This window comes from Schistocerca nitens, chromosome 2 (assembly GCF_023898315.1).
Source record: "Schistocerca nitens isolate TAMUIC-IGC-003100 chromosome 2, iqSchNite1.1, whole genome shotgun sequence".
NCBI classification, from domain to species: Eukaryota; Metazoa; Arthropoda; class Insecta; order Orthoptera; family Acrididae; genus Schistocerca; species Schistocerca nitens.
In genome coordinates, this window is record NC_064615.1 from 185,617,305 (window position 1) to 185,641,959 (window position 24,655).

The 24,655-nt window shown below is 40.6% G+C and overlaps 1 protein-coding gene across 1 annotated transcript in view; it reads left to right on the forward strand.

The window, feature by feature from the left end:
• LOC126234906 (voltage-dependent T-type calcium channel subunit alpha-1G) overlaps positions 1-24,655 on the forward strand; it is a 790,867-nt gene that overhangs the window by 491,967 nt on the left and 274,245 nt on the right. Inside the window, exon 16 of the mRNA XM_049943646.1 lies at positions 14,164-14,319. Coding sequence (XP_049799603.1) covers positions 14,164-14,319 — 156 coding nt within the window. The remainder of the gene's footprint in view (positions 1-14,163; positions 14,320-24,655) is intronic.

The window sequence follows — 24,655 nt, forward strand, 5'->3', positions numbered from 1 at the left end:
CACGTGCACCTTCCGCCGACCACTGGCGACAACATCGATGTACTGTGGAGACCTCACGCCCCACGTGTTGAGCAATTCGGCGGTACGTCCACCCGGCCTCCCGCATGCCCACTATACGTCCTCGCTCAAAGTCCGTCAACTGCACATATGGTTCACGTCCACGCTGTCGCGGCATGCTACCAGTGTTAAAGACTGCGATGGAGCTCCGTATGCCACGGCAAACTGGCTGACACTGACGGCGGCGGTGCACAAATGCTGCGCAGCTACCGCCATTCGACGGCCAACACCGCGGTTCCTGGTGTGTCCGCTGTGCCGTGCGTGTGATCATTGCTTGTACAGCCCTCTCGCAGTGTCCGGAGCAAGTATGGTGGGTCTGACACACCGGTGTCAATGTGCTCTTTTTTCCATTTCCAGGAGTGTGGTAATAATTTGAATGTCTGTACACGTACGTCACATCAACCAAGTTTCGTCCCCTTCGGGTAATTCCTTCGTAGAGCATCGTGTACTTTTTTTCCATTTTCTTTTTTTTTTTCTTCGATCATGTTATGACGCAGAAACTGAATTCAAGTATACAAATGCATACAAAATGAATAAAATTACGTGCCACAAACTCTGCGAACGAAATGTTAGGCTATCTTCCCGTTCCAACGGCGTACGAACAACGACTGCATAAACGCCCCTATGCGTGGTGTAATTAATGTAATCTTGCTGTAAAAAATTTCAAACTCCCACCACATCATAAATAATCGCTTATATTCTAGCTTAATACAGATATAAGATAGTGCAATGGCATTTCTTCGGTGTCATATTTCACAGGAGACGATAAACACGATACGTTTAACAGAATGAGTCTCATTGTGCTTAGATACCCTACAGGAACCTTCAAAATTAAACAGGTATCATCTATAAAGTTAAGACACCACAACAGATAAAAGTGTAATACTTTCAACAAAAGAAAATTATTTTCAGTTCATCTTATAAGCAGACTTTGTGTTAAATTAACCTGATAGCACATAGAATCCCGACAGAAAAATATCCTGATTAAAATGTCCTTTTATATCTGTGAGTATTGACTCATGAAAGTACTATTATAATGTGATCTGACTTTATCCCATGAATAAGCTAACATAGAAACCTATTACTTCGAGCAACAGTTAAATTGGGTATTAAGAATGTTTAATTCACACTAAGAATCAAGATTCTTAACAAAAGAACTATTATTTGGCCATGGAAAAATTTAATATAGTTCATTTCATAAGCAAGTTATGTACAGTGAATATTATTGACTCATAATTGTAATTCAAACACTTTTCTACAAAGAACCTGAAAATATTGAACGATAGACGAACACTGCGTGACACGTGACTCAGTATTTGCCGTTCTGAAGATCTCAAAGAAAACTTACCTTCTAGAACCTGTAAGAAACGTACGAGAAACACTGCTAGCACACTTATGCTGACTAAATGCATGCAGCACATGGAAAACAATTTCTGACCTCGGCTGTAAACAGCCATAAAGGGCAAGATTTTTTTCTTTTTTTTTTAAGAAATTGCTCACTAAAGGTTCAACGTTCAGTGCGATTTTTTTTATTTTTGGTAGGTCATTGGTTTCAAATATATTTACAATAATTACATATTTTTAAAATGATAAAGTCCACCCAAAATTTTATTCTTAAAATTTCGTCAATGGGTATTTAACACTGTTTACTTGCTATTTCATTGCACTTAACATGTGTTTGCATGGACTTACCACTGTATAGTTGCTGGGCGACAGAACCCACCAAAAATAGAAATTGAAAAGATCCGAATTGCTCCAGTTCTTGATAATATGATTTCCTTTAACAATTTTTGTAATACTAAAGTACAATAACCTCAAAAATTAATCTATAATTCAGCAAAATATAAAATTTATTTTAGCAAGAAACTTACTACAGCTCGTAAATAATGTTAATGATGTCCCTCAACATGTCTACTATCACCCTCTCATATAAATTCACATAAACTATGGCAAGGAACAAAACTTAACGTTGTTTACTTGCTTAAATAAACATTCACATTTACCTGATTAGTGATGGTTTTTGAAGCGCATATGCGTACGGAAACATTTAGTTAGCCACATCATCATCAAATTCCTAAAAATCGCCCCTGAAAAGCATTTTCTTGGCACGAACACCGCACGTGAAACTACACTCCTTGAAATTGAAATAAGAACACCGTGAATTCATTGTCCCAGGAAGGGGAAACTTTATTGACACATTCCTGGGGTCAGATACATCACATGATCACACTGACAGAACCACAGGCACATAGACACAGGCAACAGAGCATGAACAATGTCGGCACTAGTACAGTGTATATCCACCTTTCGCAGCAATGCAGGCTGCTATTCTCCCATGGAGACGATCGTAGAGATGCTGGATGTAGTCCTGTGGAACGTCTTGCCGTGCCATTTCCACCTGGCGCCTCCGTTGGACCAGCGTTCGTGCTGGACGTGCAGACCGCGTGAGACGACGCTTCATCCAGTCCCAAACATGCTCAATGGGGGACAGATCCGGAGATCTTGCTGGCCAGGGTAGTTGACTTACACCTTCTAGAGCACGTTGGGTGGCACGGGATACATGCGGACGTGCATTGTCCTGTTGGAACAGCAAGTTCCCTTGCCGGTCTAGGAATGGTAGAACGAGGGGTTCGATGACGGTTTGGATGTACCGTGCACTATTCAGTGTCCCCTCGACGATCACCAGTGGTGTACGGCCAGTGTAAGAGATCGCTCCCCACACCATGATGCCGGGTGTTGGCCCTGTGTGCCTCGGTCGTATGCAGTCCTGATTGTGGCGCTCACCTGCACGGCGCCAAACACGCATACGACCATCATTGGCACCAAGGCAGAAGCGACTCTCATCGCTGAAGACGACACGTCTCCATTCGTCCCTCCATTCACGCCTGTCGCGACACCACTGGAGGCGGGCTGCACGATGTTGGGGCGTGAGCGGAAGACGGCCTAACGGTGTGCGGGACCGTAGCCCAGCTTCATGGAGACGGTTGCGAATGGTCCTCGCCGATACCCCAGGAGCAACAGTGTCCCTAATTTGCTGGGAAGTGGCGGTGCGGTCCCCTACGGCACTGCGTAGGATCCTACGGTCTTGGCGTGCATCCGTGCGTCGCTGCGGTCCGGTCCCAGGTCGACGGGCACGTGCACCTTCCGCCGACCACTGGCGACAACATCGATGTACTGTGGAGACCTCACGCCCCACGTGTTGAGCAATTCGGCGGTACGTCCACCCGGCCTCCCGCATGCCCACTATACGCCCTCGCTCAAAGTCCGTCAACTGCACATACGGTTCACGTCCACGCTGTCGCGGCATGCTACCAGTGTTAAAGACTGCGATGGAGCTCCGTATGCCACGGCAAACTGGCTGACACTGACGGCGGCGGTGCACAAATGCTGCGCAGCTAGCGCCATTCGACGGCCAACATCGCGGTTCCTGGTGTGTCCGCTGTGCCGTGCATGTGATCATTGCTTGTACAGCCCTCTCGCAGTGTCCGGAGCAAGTATGGTGGGTCTGACACACCGGTGTCAATGTGTTCTTTTTTCCATTTCCAGGAGTGTATTACTGGCAGTTACGTGTCTGGCACTTGCCACTGTTTACACGCACATATCCCGACAAAGTTGGCATTAGCGAGAACCTGAAATTGGATATAAGAGCTGCCATTTCTCGGTTTATCGTGAAACTATCAACTAATACGAATAATTTTACTATGATCTGCATGCGACAAATCCGTTTCTCATCGACTGTCCCTGACCAATGTTTACAGCCGAGGTCTTCATTTCCCACTGAATGAATACTCTTGCTGAAGGCAAAAGATTACACTAGGATCCCCATGACTTAACAGTTTATAAGTCGACGACCACTTGGATTCTTGAAAAGAAATGTCACATAACTGCTCTGAAATTAATAATGGGAAAGTGCATAAATAAATACAGAAAATTTTAATATCAGTTGTTAATTATTACAACCCACAGGAACATTACAGAAGGACATAGTTAAAGTTGCATGAACCACATGGCCTCTCTACCACAGTATGACGAAGACTTTGTTTGCAAAGATTCATGACAGCAACCTTCATCCTTAAGCGCAACACGCCACAGAATGCACCAAAATGGAACAGAATAGCTCCTTTACTCCTCATTAAAACATGCTGACCATGCTGCTCGCACAGAACGTGTAGAATTCCTACTGACTGAGCCGCAGCTCACTCTGAGAACTGAACCAGGGCTGTTTACACCGCATCTATCGACTAGAGGGGGGACATTGTCACAGAAACTGCTTGCGAGGTAATAGACGCGTAAAATGCGATAAATTGGAAATTGACGTACTTTTAATCTATCATACGAGGTGCATTGCCAGTTGATAATGTGAAAGTTATTACTCAGTTAATGCCTTCAAAGGAAGTACTTGTTTCAAAACAAAGTGTCTGTTTGCTAACCAGGCAACAACACTTTCTCCCACGATACTCGTAAATAAAAGAAACATCTGGAGCAAACCTTAGGAATGCAGCTTTGTAGACCTGATGTAGTTAACGTTTGTAACAATATGATGGCTTTGACATGTTAAGCTTTCCTTTGTTATCATTTGCTCAAAATGTAAACAAAAGATGACATTAAATAACAATCCACGATAAATAAAAGAAAAGCAAACATTCCGAGGATTAAATGAACTGCGCCATTTACACTATATCTCCGTGGCACAACGCGTTTCTTCCCATGTTAAGTGGTCTGGGAACTCATGAAATATGATGTCTCTGTAGTGGATGTAGTTATCGAAGCACTTGAAAATATGAATCGCTTTCCGAAGCACCTTATATTACATACACAAAAAACATAGTGAATTTAATCTGCTATTCTGATTCTGTACTGGTAGTGTTGCATACGTCCAACAACATAATTTATTATAGATAAAATTAAGTCAAAGTTTAAATTACACATGAGGCTATGTGGCGGTAATCACAGCAGTAAATATCTACCCTTTACCATTGTCAATACAAGACAGAAGCTATTATTATCTCAGACAATTTCGAATTATTTATTCTGATATTTGATAAAAGTATTTTCTTACTACCAACGTTTAAAAATATTTAAAACAGACGGTAACAATGCAAAATTTAACCCTTTCAAACGATGTTGATGTTGCAGACATTATTACAGGGTTGTAAGAAAATTGAAACTCTCTCAGTACTGAAAAATCGTTTTAGGCCTAACTGTACTACCACATCACGCGCCAGCCAACGACACTAACCACTATGCCACTCGACATGGACCACAACCCGCGGCAATATATCTTGCATACCAAGTAGAACAGTTATGGCTGGCTCTTAGTAATTAGTACGAGCTTTGAAACTCTGTTGGTTTTAAAGCAGCTACAAGTAACACGCAAAATAGGGCGGAAATATTTCTTACATACTGTTTTGCTTGGCTCTGTAAAATTAGAAACTGAAATGTTATCGGTGTTACATCATGGAATTCAGGCTCTAGCCTAATATGTTTAGTGTTACAGGACGTCGCGTACAGCTGCTATGTAGTGCTTGTTCATGTATTTCAGTACCGTTAGAAGCTTCGTAAGTAAACATACTTTGGGGGTGGAAGGGGAGGGGGAGGGGGTAAGATGGGGTCGAATGACCACACGGCACTTATCCTTACGTGTAGACCATTCTCCAACTTTTCAACTGATATTACTAGTAATATTACTTCTCAAATCAATCATTACTTCATTTTCGTGCATTATCTTTACCGTGTCTGATCTCATGCTGGTATTTTTTTTCTTCGGGACGTAGTAGGCACGTTTTTGCTATTTGCGGAACAAAATAACGGACGATGGCAAAAACAGAGAGACTAGAAAATGGAGAATTACAGTAGCTAGGAAAAACTTTTCTAAAAATGACAAGTATGTCAATATCTAACGGAAATTAACGTATTAGGAAGTCTTTTCCGAAGGTACTTGGGCGTTTACGAAAATAAAACAGAAAAGACAACAAAACATATAAATATCGAAGGTCAAGTAGGAAAATAGAGTATCAAACGGAAAGGTATTGAATCAAGTTTTTTGGTATCGTCAACCAGGAGATACGCGATCTGTCATACTTTTTTAAATTTAAGTTTTGATTAAAAACCCATCAATTCAAGGTGGCACATGGAATCTTTTTTATTTGGATTGATTATTAGTTTCAGCTAACAATCTAGCCATCTCCAGGTCATAAAAAAATCTTGATTAGTGTTTGTGCCACTACGGCTTCACAAACGTTAAAATCTTTCTTAAAATGACAACATCCATACATGACGTAATTAAAAACAGCTTTTCATCATTCGTGGCTAGTATAATTGATCGATGGTCGCAAAACAAAGGCGTTACGCCTTTATAACTTTGTACCTGACACAATCTGTATTTATATCATTTCGTAATAGAGATCATCATATATAAATATATAACGTAGAAAAAACAGTATTTACATCTGTATATGCACACTATCCACATGTACCACGTTACGGCAATAATATATATATATATATATATATATATATATATGCCTGTCATGAAATGATGTAAACACTGATGGTGTCAGGTTCAAAGTTGTAACGGTATAACGCCTTTATTTTATGATCATCGTTCAATTACACTGACCGAGAACGATGAAAAGCTGTTTTTCATTATGTTATGTATGGATGTTATCGTTTTAAGATACAGTTTAACGATGTGCGAAACTGTAATGGCACCAACACTTACCAAGAATATTTTATGATCTGAAATGGCTAGACTGTTAGCTGAAACAAGTAATCAACCCAAATAAATAAGATTTCTTGTGGGATCTTGGCTTCGTGAGTTTTCAATCCCCAACATAAATAAAAAAAGGTAATGACTCGAATAGGGAAGAAAAGGTCATCAGGGCATAACTTGACTGAAAAATAGAGATCAACCGATACGTTTTATCGTGTGGCACAGGATTACAACATACTTTCGAAGAACATGACTGGGCAATCATTGTAGTAATGGTAGTATTTGTTGATAATTACGTCATCATTATAGTTTATGTCAACATCAAGAATAATTTGACTGAAATTATGCAATTGTCATTATTGCCAAAAATCGAAGAAAATTGAAAGCTAGAAACAAATAGATTACACTTACGTGTTATGAGAAATAAAGACAGGGTCATTCGTAAGTGATTCCGAAGACACCTGCGCAACAACTACAAGACATATAGAAAACAAATATATATTCATGGGTAGAGCATCTCTTCAACTTTTTAAACCCCATTACAGTTGCTCACCTTTTGTGATGCGGCAAACTACGAGTGGAAGAGCACGCACATGCAGTTCATTGAAGTCACTGCTGCCCAGGAACGTGCAATCATAACAGCGCACTTCGAAGTGTGTTCATTGGGATCCCTATCAACATTCGTAAATTAATTCGATGCGACAATGCACTGCAGATGATTTGTCTGCATGCTCTTACACGTCTGTCCCCCAATGGTGAGATCTAATACTCCTCCATGGCATGTATTACGAATAGAAATTTGAATTGATGCTCTGTCCACTGAGTGTGTCATTTTTCTCTATGTATTGCAGTTTTCGCGCAGTCGCCTTCTCAAACCCTGGAGGTACTTATGACTAACCCTGTACAAGAACTACCATGATGTTTGTCTTATTTATGGTGTCGAAACCATCTTACAACAAGCACATGTCAGTCTTTGATAGGAAACAACACTAATGCTGTACACTTCGTTTTTATAAAGTGTTGTTTCTTAAACAAATATTAGATGATAAAATGCCACATTAATTTAGTCGTACTATAACTAATTTCATCTCGCTTATATACACAACATACCATATCAGCTGAAGGGAATCAACAATAAAATCTCACGATGTAGTGATTTGCGGAATTATATACAGAACAAATGTATTATTAACACATTACATAAACTGTTTTTCCTTTATTTTAAAAAGTGCATTAAATTTGAGAGAATTTGCTTTCTTCTATTTATTCTCTCTCTCCTTCTTTCTCCCTCTCTCTATCTCTGTCTCGTTCGCTCTATCTCTCTCTGGCCTAAGAAGTACTGAATTGGTTTACCAACATGCAACAAAAACCTCTGAACATTACTGGTGGGTAGTGAGCTCTTGCCGGGTGCTGAGAACGTAACACAATGGGCACCAAGAACATATTTCCGTATGAGTGAATTCCAGCCCTATAAATAGCTGCATAAGAAGAATTACAAGTTCTAAAAACTACTGTATTTCAAAAGCTAACTCTGCAAATATGTTCGAAAAATTAGGACCATTGTAGTGCTCAGAGCGTAACTGATTGCTGTAGTGGTTTCCGAATTTCTAGTGTGCAAAATTAATAAAGCATTTCTGTCACATGCCCACTGTTAGCGCATGGATACCTAGAAAATAAAAACTAGCGTTTGTATACCGAAGCAGTCCAAGTACTAATTAAAGTAAAGGAGACCTGTAACACATGCATTCACGGCAACAACAACCACTGATTAATAATGTCGCATGTTGCACAGTTGTTGGGTAACTGAGAGACGAACGCTTAGTATTAAAGTGCTGCTCCTCACGTAGTGTGACACCTGTACTATACTTCCCCACTCTGCCACATTGCAGTCGAGTCGTGTATAAACATGTATCGAGTGCCTGTTGAAAATCTTCCTTAAGACATACTTTGTTCCACACCCTGCTTTAACTCTGTCTTTACTCACAGTAACAGTGCAGACAGATAGAAATAGATATTTTGCAAGCGCTTCTGTATTTATCACGACGGGAGCGACGTCGGGGCGTTGGGTGGTGCTTGCCAGGGGCGAACATTGCCTCCTGTCGGGGCAGTGTCGCCTTCCCAATGACACAAGCCAGCCAACCGTCCCTGCGACTCTCTTGCCACGCTTACCTCACCTTACCTCTATAGTTACTCATCTTTACATGTACTTTTCGTCACCACTTGTTTTGGGCTGTTTATATTGTGTGTTTCTGTCTCTTGCAGTATCTTAGGAATGTACCTGTTTGGTGGTAAGTTTTGCATGCTCTCAGACGGATCCAGAAGATGTACTTGTCACGAAATCATCACGAGGCACCCGAACTGTGTCTGTGATAGGAAACACTTTAACAATATTCTCTGGGCAACAGTCACAGTTTTCCAGGTAAGCCTCAAATTTCTCTATACAATTGTAATTTTGTGTTTACTTTGTCTGCTTTCAAATTCACTGTAGTTGGATTAACACATAAATTTTAATTTCTTTACTGCACGATTAATATGCAAGTTATTTTCAACTCATTATTAATATAAAGATACAAATTGTCTATTGTTTACATTGTAGTGTTTCTATTCTATTTTTTGCTATAAAGCTGCAAACTTCTAAAGAAACGCTAGATCTATAATTTACTGAGAATAGCTGTTTTGAATTAATTTCTACTGGTTTCTTACATTTTAGTCTGACTATCGAATCACTTATTAATTTGTTAGAAAATTTTGACAAATAGCAGATATAATGATTATCGTAGCGTTATGAGCGTTATCTCAAGGACTAAAACAGTTCTTTCAACGATAACTTGTTTTTTACGACAATAAGTTTACCTTATCTTTAAAAAATTAATTATGATTTAATGTATTGTCCGTCAGATGTCAAACGGTAATTTCTTTGAAATTAAACACGGAATCAAAATACGGTGAGGTTAACTGTAGTAGATTCTCTCATGATATATTATTGCACCTCTTGTGTCATTATGCCATATAGCCTAGGAAACAAATGGGTAAAGAGGCAAGTGCTTTGTTATATCAGAACGGACTAAATAAATGTGGTGTGACTAGGGCCTCCCGTCGGGTAGACCGTTCGCCAGGTGCAAGTCTTTCGATTGGACGCCACTTCGACGACCTGCGCGTCGATGGGGATTGAAATGATGATGATGATGATGATGATGATGATTAGGACAACACAACACCCAGACCCTGAGCGGAGAAAATATCCGACCCAGCCGGGAATCGAACCCGGACCCTTAAGATTGACATTCTGTCGCGCTGACCACTCAGCTCCCGGGGGCGGACAGAACAGACTTCTTATATTGTATTAATCGTTCTACACTCTGACACAATACTCATTCAGAGTCTTCTGTATTGTCTTACTCCTGAGGTTCTCATAAATATTTTTATACTAGGAATGCATACTACGGCTCAAAATTAACTGTAAGGTAACTCTGAAATTCAGATTATGCAAACAGAAACCCTCCTGCGGCAACGAGTCCTCTGGAATCCATGCTCTTATGTCAACGTTTACGATCTGGGAGTCAGTGGCTATGGGCAGTTCGTCGCTCAGAGCTCCCCAGGAAACGCCGTAAAAATATGAGGAAACTCTATAAACTTCATCGGCCAATTTCGAATTGATGAAGTTATGAAGCGCGTATTGTTCTTGCTTCTGTAAACTTTGGAAAGCTCTTTTCTTTGCCCATAACAGGTCTCTCGTTTCCAGCAAGTTTATTTATCTTCCTTAACTTGGAAGGCACGCACAGGTCAAAGCAGTTTTATTTGTGCGGTCTTCATTCCGCAGCTCTCGAGTGTCCCCGCTGCTTCATCTTTATCAAAGTTCTGGCTATTTATCAATGCTACACAGCGGGCGCTACTGATACTATCAGTAACATGATATAGTATATTACTCCATGACAATATCGTCTCTTTAAATTATTTTACACTTGATCAATTTTTACTTGATCTTTATTGTACACGTCCCCGATTCCAAGTAAAAATGAAGGAGATTTCTATCGGTTGCAAGGAAAGTGACGGAACAGTAACACCTTCCTCAGATTCTTGTCAAGTCGTATTCCTTTTGGTACTGGACTCCGTAAAAATACCGCAAGCTCTAAAACTGCATGTCCTACCCGTTATGGCACGGAATGAATTATATCAAAGTTTTTTTGTGAATATTTACTCCGCGTTATTCAGTAAATGCACCCTCACTGTGACACTTTGTTTGTAATTAACGTCCAACCAAGTGAACCATCAAATGGTCACAATTAATATCGTAGTTCTTCATTTCCCTAGGTGAATGACTAAGTGTTCATCTGAAGTCAGCAGTTGTTGTGAGAGGATGCAACTTCATATCTCTGAGTTAACTGTGCATCGAAATTGCACTTATGTTGACAAAATAAATTTGAATGTAATAATTCTTCCAAAATATGGTCAAAATGATAACGCACTTTTGTCTCTCATATCGATTAAGACGGACACTGTGGCCTTGCTTGTCGTACATTCAAAAGCTTTAGCTTCTCGAATTCACTTCATTTAAACATTACTTTCAAGGAGAGAGACCGACCCTGATAATAATACTTCCCTAGCCGAAAGCGTCAGTTTCCTTGGAAGCAAAATGCATTCAGCAGATTTTTTACAGTATCAGCTTAAAAAAAACCGCAATCGATTGCATGTATCAGAGTGTTCCTTGCAAATTGTCCCATTTTCTTTTTCCCCGAAAGGCAATGGAGAGCTTGGAGTCTATAAATCCCAAGTCCCTCTTCGTGTGTACATGGCTGCTACAGCCAACACTGTGAAGAATCCGTGAGACGTACACCAATGTTTGTGGTCCTCTTCAGTTATTCCTCTCTCCTGCTTCTTCACTCGCAAGATTAACTATTTCCGAGGGCGGCACACATCCCACTAGCCAGCTCGTTCTTCTGGAAAGAACGTCAGGTAGAATAGTTCTACACGTATTCCAGCTAAGCCTGCCTATTTCGTACATTACCTGCCCTGTAAAAATTTCTTCTAATTTGTCTTCCCCGCATCTGGTGTTTAGCAGGTCTTGCTTTCGTTCATTCTTAAATTGAATGCTGTGCAAAACTATCTGTCCATCAAATTGCAAATTTCTTCTCTTTCTCTTTACTTTTCTCAATTGCAAATTTTATCAATGAAGTCTTTTCCCTTCGACTTTTATTTCTCGTGCGAGCTTTATTTCTCACAATTCATTGATTTTCGAACATACAAATTAAATATCATTTTTAATTATACAACGCTTCGCAGTCCACGTTAATTTGTTCTATCGTCACAGTATAAGGTTTAATCTGTTCAACTGTGACAATATAAGGATACTCCAATGAGTCAGAAAAATACTGGGTAAAGTATTTGTACGAAGTCGTACCTTAGCAAGCCGTAAATGCCCTTTCTTTCCCCTAGCACAAGGTGATCAGAAACAGTCCGAAAAGCTTGTAAGAGTGTTGCAGGGTAGGTTGTGCTGCGAAATAACTCTAAAGAAAAAATTCGGTATGTTGTCCGTTTCAAAGTTCATTAGCACTGAAGTTAACCAATCGGGCCGTTGCGCGCACAAATTCAAGCGGCCCGCCAGGTACAGTGTCGCCAAACGTGTTTTTCGTTTGGTTTCCTAAATCCGAACAAGAGAGCTGTACAACAATTGCACATGGGATGGTAGTAAGCGTCTAACCTGGGCGAAAGGTTGAGCGATCTCGTGCACTATCATCTACGCTCTGACAACAACCGACACTAATTGTTTCTGACGGACGGTTGAATTTGCGTGCGCTACGGCCTGATTGGCTAACTTCAACGCTAATTATCTCTGAAACGGTGCAACGAATAGAATTCTTTCTTAACAAATATTTTTCAGCACAATCCACTCTGCAACACCCTTACAAGCATTTCAGTATGTTTGTGACCACCGTGTATAACTTCCATTACTTATTCACCTTAAATTTTCAAGTGAAAATCATTTCCACTAGCTATTTAGAGTTCTATTAGTCAAGTCGAGAAATAAAGAGTACATCACTGACACTACAGTTAACCTAAACCCGAAATTTTGAATGCTTCTAGTCTTCGTATTGAATTTGTAGTTGGTAATTTATGGAAAATGATTTCATTCTTAGCTTATATCTCCATCTAGTTTTCCATCATATACCTGTGAGCAATAACGGCATTAAAATAATCGACATCAAATTAATTACTATTATGTTTAAGGCTGTAATATCACAAATAAAGTTTTAAGTACCACCTCGAAAAAATAAAGTTACGCAGTTAAGTCTTTGTGTGGTGGCATATAGGGTAATTCCGCAATGACATTACAAACTTCCATGGGTGATGGTAGAAGGGTAAATGTATCAGTTTGAGATAAGGGATCCTAGTCCGGAAAAAGTCGAGTCGAAAGTTACAGGCGAAAATCCTTCTGATGCCTCTGACAGTGGAGGTGGTAGTATGGACCAAACGAGAAAAAATTGTCCAGTAAACATGGGAGCTAAAGTACATAGCTAAAAAGTTACGAGCACTTATTCATCTTTGCTAGTGTGAAACACTTCTGTTCTACAGAACAAGTGCTCCGAGCTCTTACGGTAGCCATTTTAAAGCCCGTGTTTACTAGACAATTTTTTCTTGTTTGGGTCCATGTTACATCCTCCCAAAATGTGGAAAATAAAGAGACTGCAATAGAAAAGGCCCACTGTTAGAGGTATCAGAACGATTTTCGCTTATAACCATCGACTTACTCGTTTCCCGACCAGGGGTCCCTTAACTCAAATTGATACATTTTCCCTTCTCCATAATTCCTGGATGTTTGTAACATCATCACGGTATCAACATCTGTATTGGAACCCCACATCATAATGCTTCAGCATGCCGTCAGATGAACCAAAGCAAAACGGGGGAGACCATTGATAAATTCGGATATCAGTGAAAATTCATTTTCAGCAGCAGCGGAAAAGTTCGAGGCGTGTCACGCCAATCCAGATAACTTCTTTAACGTTTAGAATTCGCCTGACACAGCTGCAACATTTCTTCGGCTACCGAAAACGTATTGCCACATGATACACCAATTTATCAATGGGCTCCCCATTTTGGTTTGGCTCGCCTAGAGACATCATACGGTACTGTGGAGTGGTGATTTCATTGTGTACCAGGATTCGAGACATTTGCATGCAAAAAACAATGGATAATTATCTAATTTTATTTTTCCGAGGTTATAATTAAAACTTCATAACTACGCCGTGTACACTTCCGCTAATTCCGAAAGAAATTAAACTGTCACACTAAAACAGTCAGTCGATGTTTCTGTAGTACATCCGATAAATTCTTTGTTGATAAGAAATGTAGCGTACAAGCGGAAAGTAAGTGTGCGTTTGGTGCGTGTCACACAGATCCTGACGCAGGAAGATTGGAACGTGGTGTTGTTCAATGGCATGGAGAAGACGACGCACTGGGCCGCCCTGTACTTCGTGGCTCTTATGACGTTCGGCAACTACGTGCTCTTCAACCTGCTGGTCGCCATCCTCGTCGAAGGCTTCTCCGCAGAGGTACGTATCTGCCCGTCGCACATACGTCTAACCGTGGAACAGCACTCAGGCGTCTCATATTCAACATTAAGTATTGTTTAAAAACCTGTATCATTAATCAAAAACAGAATTCCATACAATGTGCATGCTATCGTATAAACATGGGAAGATAAAAGAAGAGAAACCAGAGTGTGGAGAGAAGCATGTAAAACGATGTTGATTTAAGCACGATAGGTAGATTGAGTCTACTTATACAGTTGATGGTTTCAGCTGAAAGATTGATTTGTATAACCGATGTCACGTTTCATATTCCCAATTAAACTGAAGATGTGTCCCTTTAAGGACGTCTCTATCCTGTCAAATAATTGCTCACCGTTTAGCTTTTCAAAATAGTTCATCAATATAGACATTTTAAACTGAATCTTCCAAGTTAGCTGCTCATAGTTTTACTATATTTCGCTCAATAGGCCCATTTCGGCGGTATTGCCATTATCAAGTACACCTGCGATTATTACAGTTTGTAAGTTTCATTTACTTTTACTATATTTGTATATGGAGTTAACCTTCCATTGGTCTCGTGAACTGACAAAATGACCTGAAGAGCGGTGTGCTGACCACATGCCCCTCCATATCCGCATCCAGTGACGCATGTGGGGTGAGGGCCTTCACAGCCTGTTCGCGAGGAGTTTAATTTTAGTTAACTGTTCATGTATACTTACGTCTAGCTGGGCGAGACATACATATTGCGTCACTGATGAATCCTTTTGTCAATTGTCGCTGTTTTTTTGTTGGTAAAATAAAGTCACGTGGTAATCTGACTGATAGTTGACGTGTCTCAGTGATTCTGTATATTTACATAGTAGTTACAGCTAGTCAGCGTTATTGTTTGAGTTACAGATAACAATCAAAGATTACACAGACAATTATGTTAGGTCTTAAGATCCGTGAACATCATTTGCTTTTTATCTTTATCCTAGAAAATAGGCTGACTTATGACATTTATTGATCTTTTTTAGTAAGAAAGCATGTTACTTTCTTGGCATCGATGATGATGACGACGACGACGGAGGAGTCATGAAGTGCTGTTTCCGTCTCATGTGTTCATACTTTCACCCTCTTCTGAAAAATAAGAATCTAACGAACTAAAAAACGCTGCATTGAATCTCCGCTTCAGAATGGATTTCCTTTTATTTCAATTATATGCACAATTTAGAACGTACTTATTTTATTCTTTTTTGCCTGTATATTAAATCAGTAAGTGGAAAATAGACCTGAATCAGTTCCTTCCTGTGTCAAGTGTCCCTGGCTGTTTTCTCTTTACCCACAGTTTCGCGTCTATCAGCTTGGTCCTTTTTTTCCCTCGTCCCAACATAATCAAGCTTTCATACCTTCAACATTTCTGTTTCTGCCTATTCAGAATCATATACACATCCCTCCGTCACTAGTCGTGCGGTTTGCATCTAAAATATACAACGTTGTTCTGTAGCTAAGACCTAAGTTCTTCCAGACTTCAGTTCAGAGAATGGTAATTCACAAACAGAAATACCGTTCTCATAGATGTTTTAAAGTGTGTTAATGATAGGGAGAACGCAGCTATTAACAGGTACTGTTCTCTCAGTTCATATTAAGAGAGTGATAAAACGCTTGATTTGCGTCCGAGGTACAAGGTTCACTGTGCAGCCTTCCGTTTTCCATATATCTTTCAATAAAAGATAAAAATCTGTGGAAGTGGGGAAATATGTAATTCATACCTATTATTTACTTATTTCTGTACCCCATTTCTAGCATCCCTGTAACACATGACGTGTTTTCCATGACTAAAAAGAAGTACTAGTATAATAATTACCTGCACATTGTATATGTGCCTGAAACTTGTAACCGTCCTCTCCTCAGGATGTTAAAATTAATTGCATTCCACAAAGCTATTTACGTTTGTTCAGTCGCTGGCTATCTATTCATGTTTTTCGATAAAAATATCATCTCTCCACATTTTCTGTTTTCTTTCTTATGATACTGAAGCAGTTACTCGAAGTTCTCAAAACTAGGAAAGAGAAACAGTTATTTAAGAGACAGAGGAGTAGAGCGGGTTCCGAGTTGCAAGACAGAGCATGGACAAAATATTTTGTCTAAGACAGACAACTGGAAAATATCTCGCTATAGAAATGGACTTTCACTTGATTTTTGTAGATATTCGATCGATATGTCACCAGAGTGTCAGTAAACTTTGGCATGCAATGCAATAGAATGGCATAATTTAAAACGTCATAGCAGTTGTTCGAAACGTTCACCATAAAATCTTTGCAAGTATTAGACTGGGGAAAGAAGTTAGTCATCCTGTAGAAGTCACTAAAGAGATTAAGGCAAGGCTGCTGCCTATGTCCAGAACGCACTACAAGATTTATGTACTAAATGCACTGTCCAACAGGATAAACAAATGCTACGGTATGGGAAATTAATGGCTAATGTAATCCCCATGGTCTGCAATTAACCCCAGATCGGATGATCATAGCATTATAGATTATGTTCGCTGTATGCTACACTAGTTAAAAGAAAATTATGGTAATTGTATCTGTTCTTCAATGCTTTGACAGACCTACTGTGCGACAGGAATTCCGTCCGCTTCCTACCCAATTAATTCCATCAGTTTAAGGATTTCGTCGTCTGAAAGACCTTCTCGCCTAACATTATTGATCTAAAGACGTTAAATATCGTCAGAGAATGCTCTAAGAATCTTCGATGCAAATGTTCTACCATACGCATTCACACCTTAGTCGAGTGCGTCCTAAGTCATAATGCCTGGGTTACATTCGATATAGGTGGAGTCAATTGCTTCTTTATAGGTTTCGTACTATCCGTATAGTCCTACCTAACTCTGCACATATTCTATCCTTGCTGACGTAGCGAGGCTTAATTATCGCCTTCGTTTTTTCGCATGTTTCGGTCGTCAGCCGACTGCTCGAACTGTTTCCAAAAGCGTGTCCCTGTTTCCATGCCTACTGAAAAGGGCTTCAGTTTTATTCAGGGGAGTTTTACTGTCGTTAACAGTACAACTGATAAGACAGTCGCTGCGCGTGTCGTTAATGGTAGCACGTGACACAGTACCGGACTGTTTCGTCCTCATTTTCTGCGAAATTCTTGAGAGAACACATTTGATGGTCTCTGTGTATTGGTTGCATTTTTTTACGTCAGCAGCGTATTCTGCATGGTCGAGAGAGTTGTGGATCTCGTCGTCAGTCCCTCTCAGTTCATCGTTTCTCCTGTAATCTGACCGTTCTATATTCTACGTTTTCCAGTGGCGCCGAATCGGTAAACTCCTGTACCTCCAACAAAGCGCGTATTGTTTGTTGTTTTTCCTGTCCGTTGACGTCTTAATTAATACTTGCATGCGTCATAGTACCAGTTTTCTGTATCTGACATCTTAGTTCTAGTACTGAATTTCGCCCGTTTACAGAAATTCCGTTCCTATATAAATTGTGTTCTGTCTATAACGTAGTGCAAACGAGGTGCATACAATAGAGCTGGTGTAAACGGGAAAAAATAGATACTCTTTTATTACGTTTACAAGGGGCTCACAAAAACGGTTTTCATAATACGGTTTTCTAATGCCGTTTCTGGCTGGTCATTTAAATATTTCAAAAGATATTTAGGAAGTGCTGTATTTCCTCTTCCATTATCGATTTTCGTGCCAACCGCTTCTGAAATCTGCTTGGATCGTCGGGTTCATTCAAGCATTTAAAAGTGTCAGTTTATCTGACAAGGGAACCCTCCCCACCACACCCCCTTCAGATTGAGTTATAAGTTGGCACAGTGGATAGGCCTTGAAAAACTGAACACAGATCAATCGAGAAAACAGGAAGAAGTTGTGTGTAACTATGAAAAAATAAGCAAAATATACAAACTGAGTAGTCCATGTGCAACATATGCAATGTGAAGGATACTGTGAACGAAGGAGCGCCGTGGTCCCGTTGTTAGCGTGAGCAACTGCGGTACAAGAGGTCCTTGGTTCAAGTCTTCCGTCGAGCGAAAATTTTACTTTATTTATTTTCGCAAAGTTATGATCTGTCCGTTCGTTCATTGACGTCTCTGTTCACTGTAATAAGTTTAGTAGTTGTGCTTTGCTACCGCACCGCAAAAGCTTGCGACCGTGCGATTAGTAGACGAAAGGACGTGCCCTTCCAATGGGAATCGAAAACATTTGATCGCAAGGTCATATGTCAACCGATTCCTCCACAGGAAAGCACGTCTGATACATTCTATACGACACTGGTGACGACATGTGCGTCACGTGACAGGAATATGTTGTCGTCCCACCTAACTTGTACATTTGGCGAATGGGTAAAAACATTCTTCTACCTTGCCCGATTTAGGTTTTCTTGTGGATGTGATAATCACCCCCAAAAAGTGATGAAAACATAACAGTTTGTCACATAAAATGAAAATGAAGAATTAAACTTCTCACTCGCGGGAAGACTTGAACCAAGGACCCCCTCATTCCGCAGTTGCTCACGCTAACCACGGGACCACTGCGCTCCTTCGTTCACACTCTCCTTGATGTTGCCTATCTTGCACATGGATTACTCAGTTTGTATATTTTGCTTATTTTTTCATAGTTCCACACAACTTCTTTCTGTTTTCTCGATTGATCTGTGTTCAGTTTTTCAAGACCTATCCACTGTGCCAACTAAATCTGAGGGGGGTTCCGATGGGGAGGTTCACTTGTGAGTGGAATGACTTTTGTGCCGCGAAGAAGAACGAGTATTAGGCTCAACAGGAATTTAATCACTTGTGTTTAATTTATCGTGCTGACTTAATCGGAAAACGGAACACTTAATGGCCAGAGGGCATTTGTGTAAAGCGCATACCGATCGAAAAACTGATCTTTCCGACATTTTAAAGGGTTAGCAAAATTGACTCAGGGGTCACATGTAAACAGAACAGGCAAAAACGGTTTCGAAATTCTATTTTCGTCGTCCGGAAGTTGTATCACACGTAAACGTAGCGTTTTCTGGGCTCTTCAGCATTACTCTGAACATAAGAGAAGTTGGCAACGCCAAACAAGGAGTGTGATAGCGCCTCTTTCGGATAATGTACGAACTAGGTTCGAATCAACGCTGATGTGGCGCCTCTTGCGGAATATATGTGAACTAAATGAGATATGTTGAGATATTGTTTAGGAAACAAAATCGAACGTCTTTGATTTGCCTTGGTATCTTATCGAGTGATGTTCGGCGTACGTTTATTTTCTGAATACGTCGTGAGTTCCAAGATGGCGGTTAGTTTGGCACCTAATAGCAGAGCTTAAATTGCTCGAGCAGCAAAAATATTTGCAATCATCACTGTCACGAACTTTCGGAATAAATTATGTCTTGATTTCCGAAGTGGTGGTTAGGTTTATACCTGATAGTGCTAAAATTTGACTCCACATTCTGTCTGCTCTTTGTCATGTCCTAAAAAGTAACACTTCATTATGGTGCCGAAATACGCACATTTTTCTTAAAACCCCATTCTAACGCACTTTATGACAATGTTTATGATTTCAAGTAATAGACATGACTATAGTCTGCAGTTTAGTGTCATATACATGTATTTAAAGCTTGTCCTGAAATCACTTTTGAACTTGCTAAAATTATACCTCTTTGAATACAAAAGCTCATACTTACTATACAATAATACTGCACGTTTGCGGAATATTACTGCTATTACTAACCCAAACACGACTAAAGGAACCTAAACAGTATCAGAATGTTGGGAATACTCACCTCAGCGACTTCCTGAGACGCAGAACGCGTGGCGCGACCATACATCGCAATCCCCTAGTATTACGATACGGCGTGATGCAACGTGTTCAGCCAGTCTGCGATCTCCACGCTAAATATACTCAGTTGAACTGGAGTTAAGGGTTTTCCCGGCTTTCGATACCAGCATCTTTAAATGTCGCGTATGCGTTTTGTATTTCATCAAATATCATACAATCAAAGATACATCAAGATATAACCAAAGATAAAACATTCGCAAGTCGATACTTCATAAATCACAATATTCATTACATCAAAGATTCCACACACGTATGTTTGATCTAATATTTCTTGACAAATAGAAGCCAGCACTTAGACGTATGACGAGGCATTCATGAACCAGAGTAAGTCTCGTCGTGCACATAGCTTGGAGTAACAATGTTTTAGAGATGAAATGGAACGAACAGATAAGTCTAGTTATAGGTTGAGCAAACGAAAGATTTCGGTTTATGGTATGATGGCTGGGAGAACGTAATTTGTCTACTAAACAAGTGGGTTAAAAAACTTGTACGGAATTTTCGTAACGTGTGTAATCAACATCAGATCTGACTAACAAGGGATACCGAGAACATATAAGTAAGGTCAGGCACTGGAAGAAATTGTATTTCTCACGAAAACATAATTTTAAAATTCCAGAAACCGGCGTAAATGTTGGGTACTACGAATAGTTTTGAATACTCTGCATACAGGTCTCGCAGTTATCGCGTGGACCAAAGTAGACTAATAACAATTAGCACATAGAATAAAAGTTCATCAATCTTTCCGTGGTCCATCCGTAAATGCAAAGGGACGAAGCCTTAATATACTGTCAAATAAAAATTGTTCATTACTGTACATGCAGTATAAATTCACAATGTAGACAGTCTAAACGTAGAAATGTTTTGATTTTGCCCTACTCTTTGAAGAGCACGACGTCAAACGGACATTTTTAGTTATCCCTCGGTAATATTTGTCAATAAACTGTGATCTTGAATCGAAGACGATTTTGATGCTGTTATATACAGATGATCATCGTTTGGTTACTAGCAGCTTCAGAAACACTTACTATTGGAAAGTATTCAGTAGTCTTTGTTGAGAACATAGAAAGAGTCAGTCATTTCTGAGGTCTGCTCGTTCAGCATAAGACGTAGTAGACCATTAGCTTTCGATGGCCTGTTACCATAGCCAGCTTGATATTTATGTTATATTTGAACTCGGGTTTGTGCACCTACCTCTGCATCTGGGTATAAGACTGATAATCAGTCTGAGACAAAATAGAAGAACACGCAATGGCAGACAGGTGGTCTCTCCCATAACATTCTAATGTCAGAAGGACATCCGGACATAGAAATTAGCGTCAGATCCACGACGACAAAATACTCATCATGTTTGGATCTTGCAGTCGTGCCAAATAAGGAAAAAATTGTTTTGACACTGAAAGGAGCAATGTAACATTGCAAGGAAGGGCGTGAGCAATGATTGTGCTTTTCTATTAACTGGAATTTAACCATGGCCTTGTAGTCATCACTCACCTCGGTGCGCCTGTGCAGTAGCGCTCGACTCGGAAATAAGCCGGTTCGAATCCCGGTGGTGGATGACATTTTCATTGGCAGAGTTTGGCCGGCAATGGGGCACAGATGTGGTGCTGATTATCAGTCTATGCACCAACGTCCTGGTGATCCGTCCGTCAAATGGGGAAAATGAGTTTGACGCCTCCTTGTTGCTACTCACGAGGAGTACGCTATGTGCTGGCATGGGATTCCATCCTCTCTCTTCCCCTCACCGTAACAACACAAAATCAACTGTATTGTACAAACACTCATCACAGTCATGCACATGATACGGAAACATACTTGACACTACATACCAGGTCGGACAAATTCAACGGCAAATCGTCTCCATTAGGTCCTTGTTTAGAACGGCTGCCGCTTCTGCTTCCCTACGTTCACGGTAGAAAGTAGTATGCTACTACATACTTCATAATTTAAATTGTCAAGGATGGAGCAAAAATTCGGCAGTGGTCTATTCAAAGCAGTAATCTTAGCATTTGCCTCGGGTTGTTTTGGAACATCACGATAAACCTAGATCTACGTGGTGGACAGTTGCTCTCGTGAGCGAATTTAATTCTTCACCTGATATACTAGGAGTCAGGTATGTACTCATTTATTGTTTGGGACAAAGTACAAAATTGTTCCTGAAATAAAGTGGAAATGGGCTTAGCCTCCTCCCCTTTACAGCCAAAGATATTTAGCGGTTTCTCTTAGCGAGGTGAATCCCATATTGGTCACTCCTTCCGTCCTATTCTCAAATTGGGTACTCCACTGCCCCAATGCAGGCTCGTCTCTCCGTTGGCTGCAAAGAACTGCGACTCTACAATTAGCCGAATCACAAATGACTCTCTTCTGCTTCTTCTTCTTGGAGTAGAGAGTGAAACAAAAAAGTAATACCTATAATAAGCTCCATATGTTTTTGCCTCAACGGAGAGCGGAATGCAGGAGGGAGAGCAGCTTGAACATACTTTTAATTAATTTCAGGAAAATGTTTCGCGCATTGACCGAAAATATCTAAAACTTTTGTGTATACAGAGTGTAACGGATATAATTGTAGATATTTTTTATATGTGGTGCTTTATTATGTACGCCTATCAGTGAGTTGGTTGTTTTTTCTCTGCGTTTAACAATCGTCTCACTAATACCTCACGTAATTTACTGCTTGATGTTTTCCGTACAGTCGTAACTGCATCACTAAGTGGACTGCACCTACCAGTATAGACTGTTTGCCGTTCACGCCTCCACCCTTCTACACCTGACCTGCTACCCAGGACAAAATAAGCATTTACGGCTTCTTCTTGCCACATATACTTCGAGGTATTAACCAACCTAAAAACATACAACTTGTAATAACTATAATTACTGGCCTGCAAATGACGGAAATACTGGTGTAGTGGTGTTGAGTAAACCATCCGCACTCAGCAGTAGAAATATTTGCATTTATACCCATTACGCCCTATATTACGTGTGGGTGGATGGGCGGGGTAGGGGGGGGGGGGGGGTTGGTCGGCGTGCGATTTCTCATCCCAAGTCAAGACAAAGGTGTATCTAGCAAAACCTGTTCCCAACAATAGATCTAATAGAGATGCGATTTAAAAACAGAGACTCTGGCTATGCTGTATCGGCGTGCTGCATGGTGAAGAACAGGTAGCATGAACTCCCCGCTGTGCAGGAGCCGCCCCAATAGTTCAATGCGGTGGGGAACGGGTAGACAAACTCACCGATGTTCGAGTTGCGTTCGCGTCAAACTTCCCTCTTTCTTCAGTTCCATCAAATTGTATTCAGTTTAAACCTCCACAATGCTATATCTTGTGTATTGCTTTCTGTTACACCGACCTTTATTTACACATTAAGACATAATACTGAGGTCTTCTAGACGTAAACGACCACTTTGTTTCGTCTAGGATACAAATAAAGCCAATATAAAATAACAGTGGATACAGTAACATCGTCTGTATCCAGTGAGGTACAAAAAACCTAATAGGTAGGGTACACTAGATTGCACATTATGCTAAGCACAGTAATTCCATTCTCTATCTTTGACGTCCAGGCTTATTTTCACAGAGACAGTATTAACACATAGGAGCAACGTTCACTTTAGAGAAGATGCTCAAAGCGACTACCTTGCGTTCTCAAAAACTTCCCCTGTTAAACGGATATTGCGGAGACATGGCTTAGCCACAGCCTGGGGGATGTTTCCAGAATGAGATTATTCACTCTGTAGCGGAGTGTGCGCTGATATGAAACTTCCTGGCAGATTAAAACTGTGTGCCGGACCGCAGGAGCGCTTCTGTAAGGTTTGGAAGGTAGGAGACGAGGTATTGGCAGAAGTAAAGCTGTGAGGACGGGTCGTGACGCGTGCTCGGGTAGCTCAGTTGCCGGCACGGCAGCTCAGCATGTTCGGTCAGAGGGTTAGCTGCCCTCTGTAATAAAAAAACTAAGTGAATGGATCAATAACGAACTTCAATAGGCGTCAGAGGACGTCCGCCACGAACAATTGAAACGAACTATAACGAACAAAATGAGATTTTAAAAAAAAAAGTTGGTAGAGCACTTGCCCGCGAAAGGCAAAGGTCCCGAGTTCGAGTCTCGGTCCGGCTCACAGTTTTAATCTGCCAGGAAGTTTCATATCAGCGCACACTCCGCTGCAGAGTGAAAAATCTCATTCTGGAAACTTCCCCTGTTGCTGGGTCATACTTTTCTGGACTCTGCGCAACACACCTGCATCCACCTTTGCCGAAGTGGCATACTCGCGAGCTTTTAGGTCGTGTACGTGCATTGGTGGTGTACTATAAACTCGTTCCTTGAAGTGCCCCCAGAAACAAAAATTGTAGTGGATCAAGGTCCGGGGAATATGGAGGCCAGAGCACTGAACCTTCACAACCAATTCATTTCCCTGGAAATGCTTCATTTAAATAGTTACACACATTCATTCCAAAGTGTAGCAGTGCATCATTATGCTGAAACCATAGCTGTCGCCAAACACGAGTGGAACGTTTTCTAATATGTCAGTCAAATTACTGCAAAAAAACA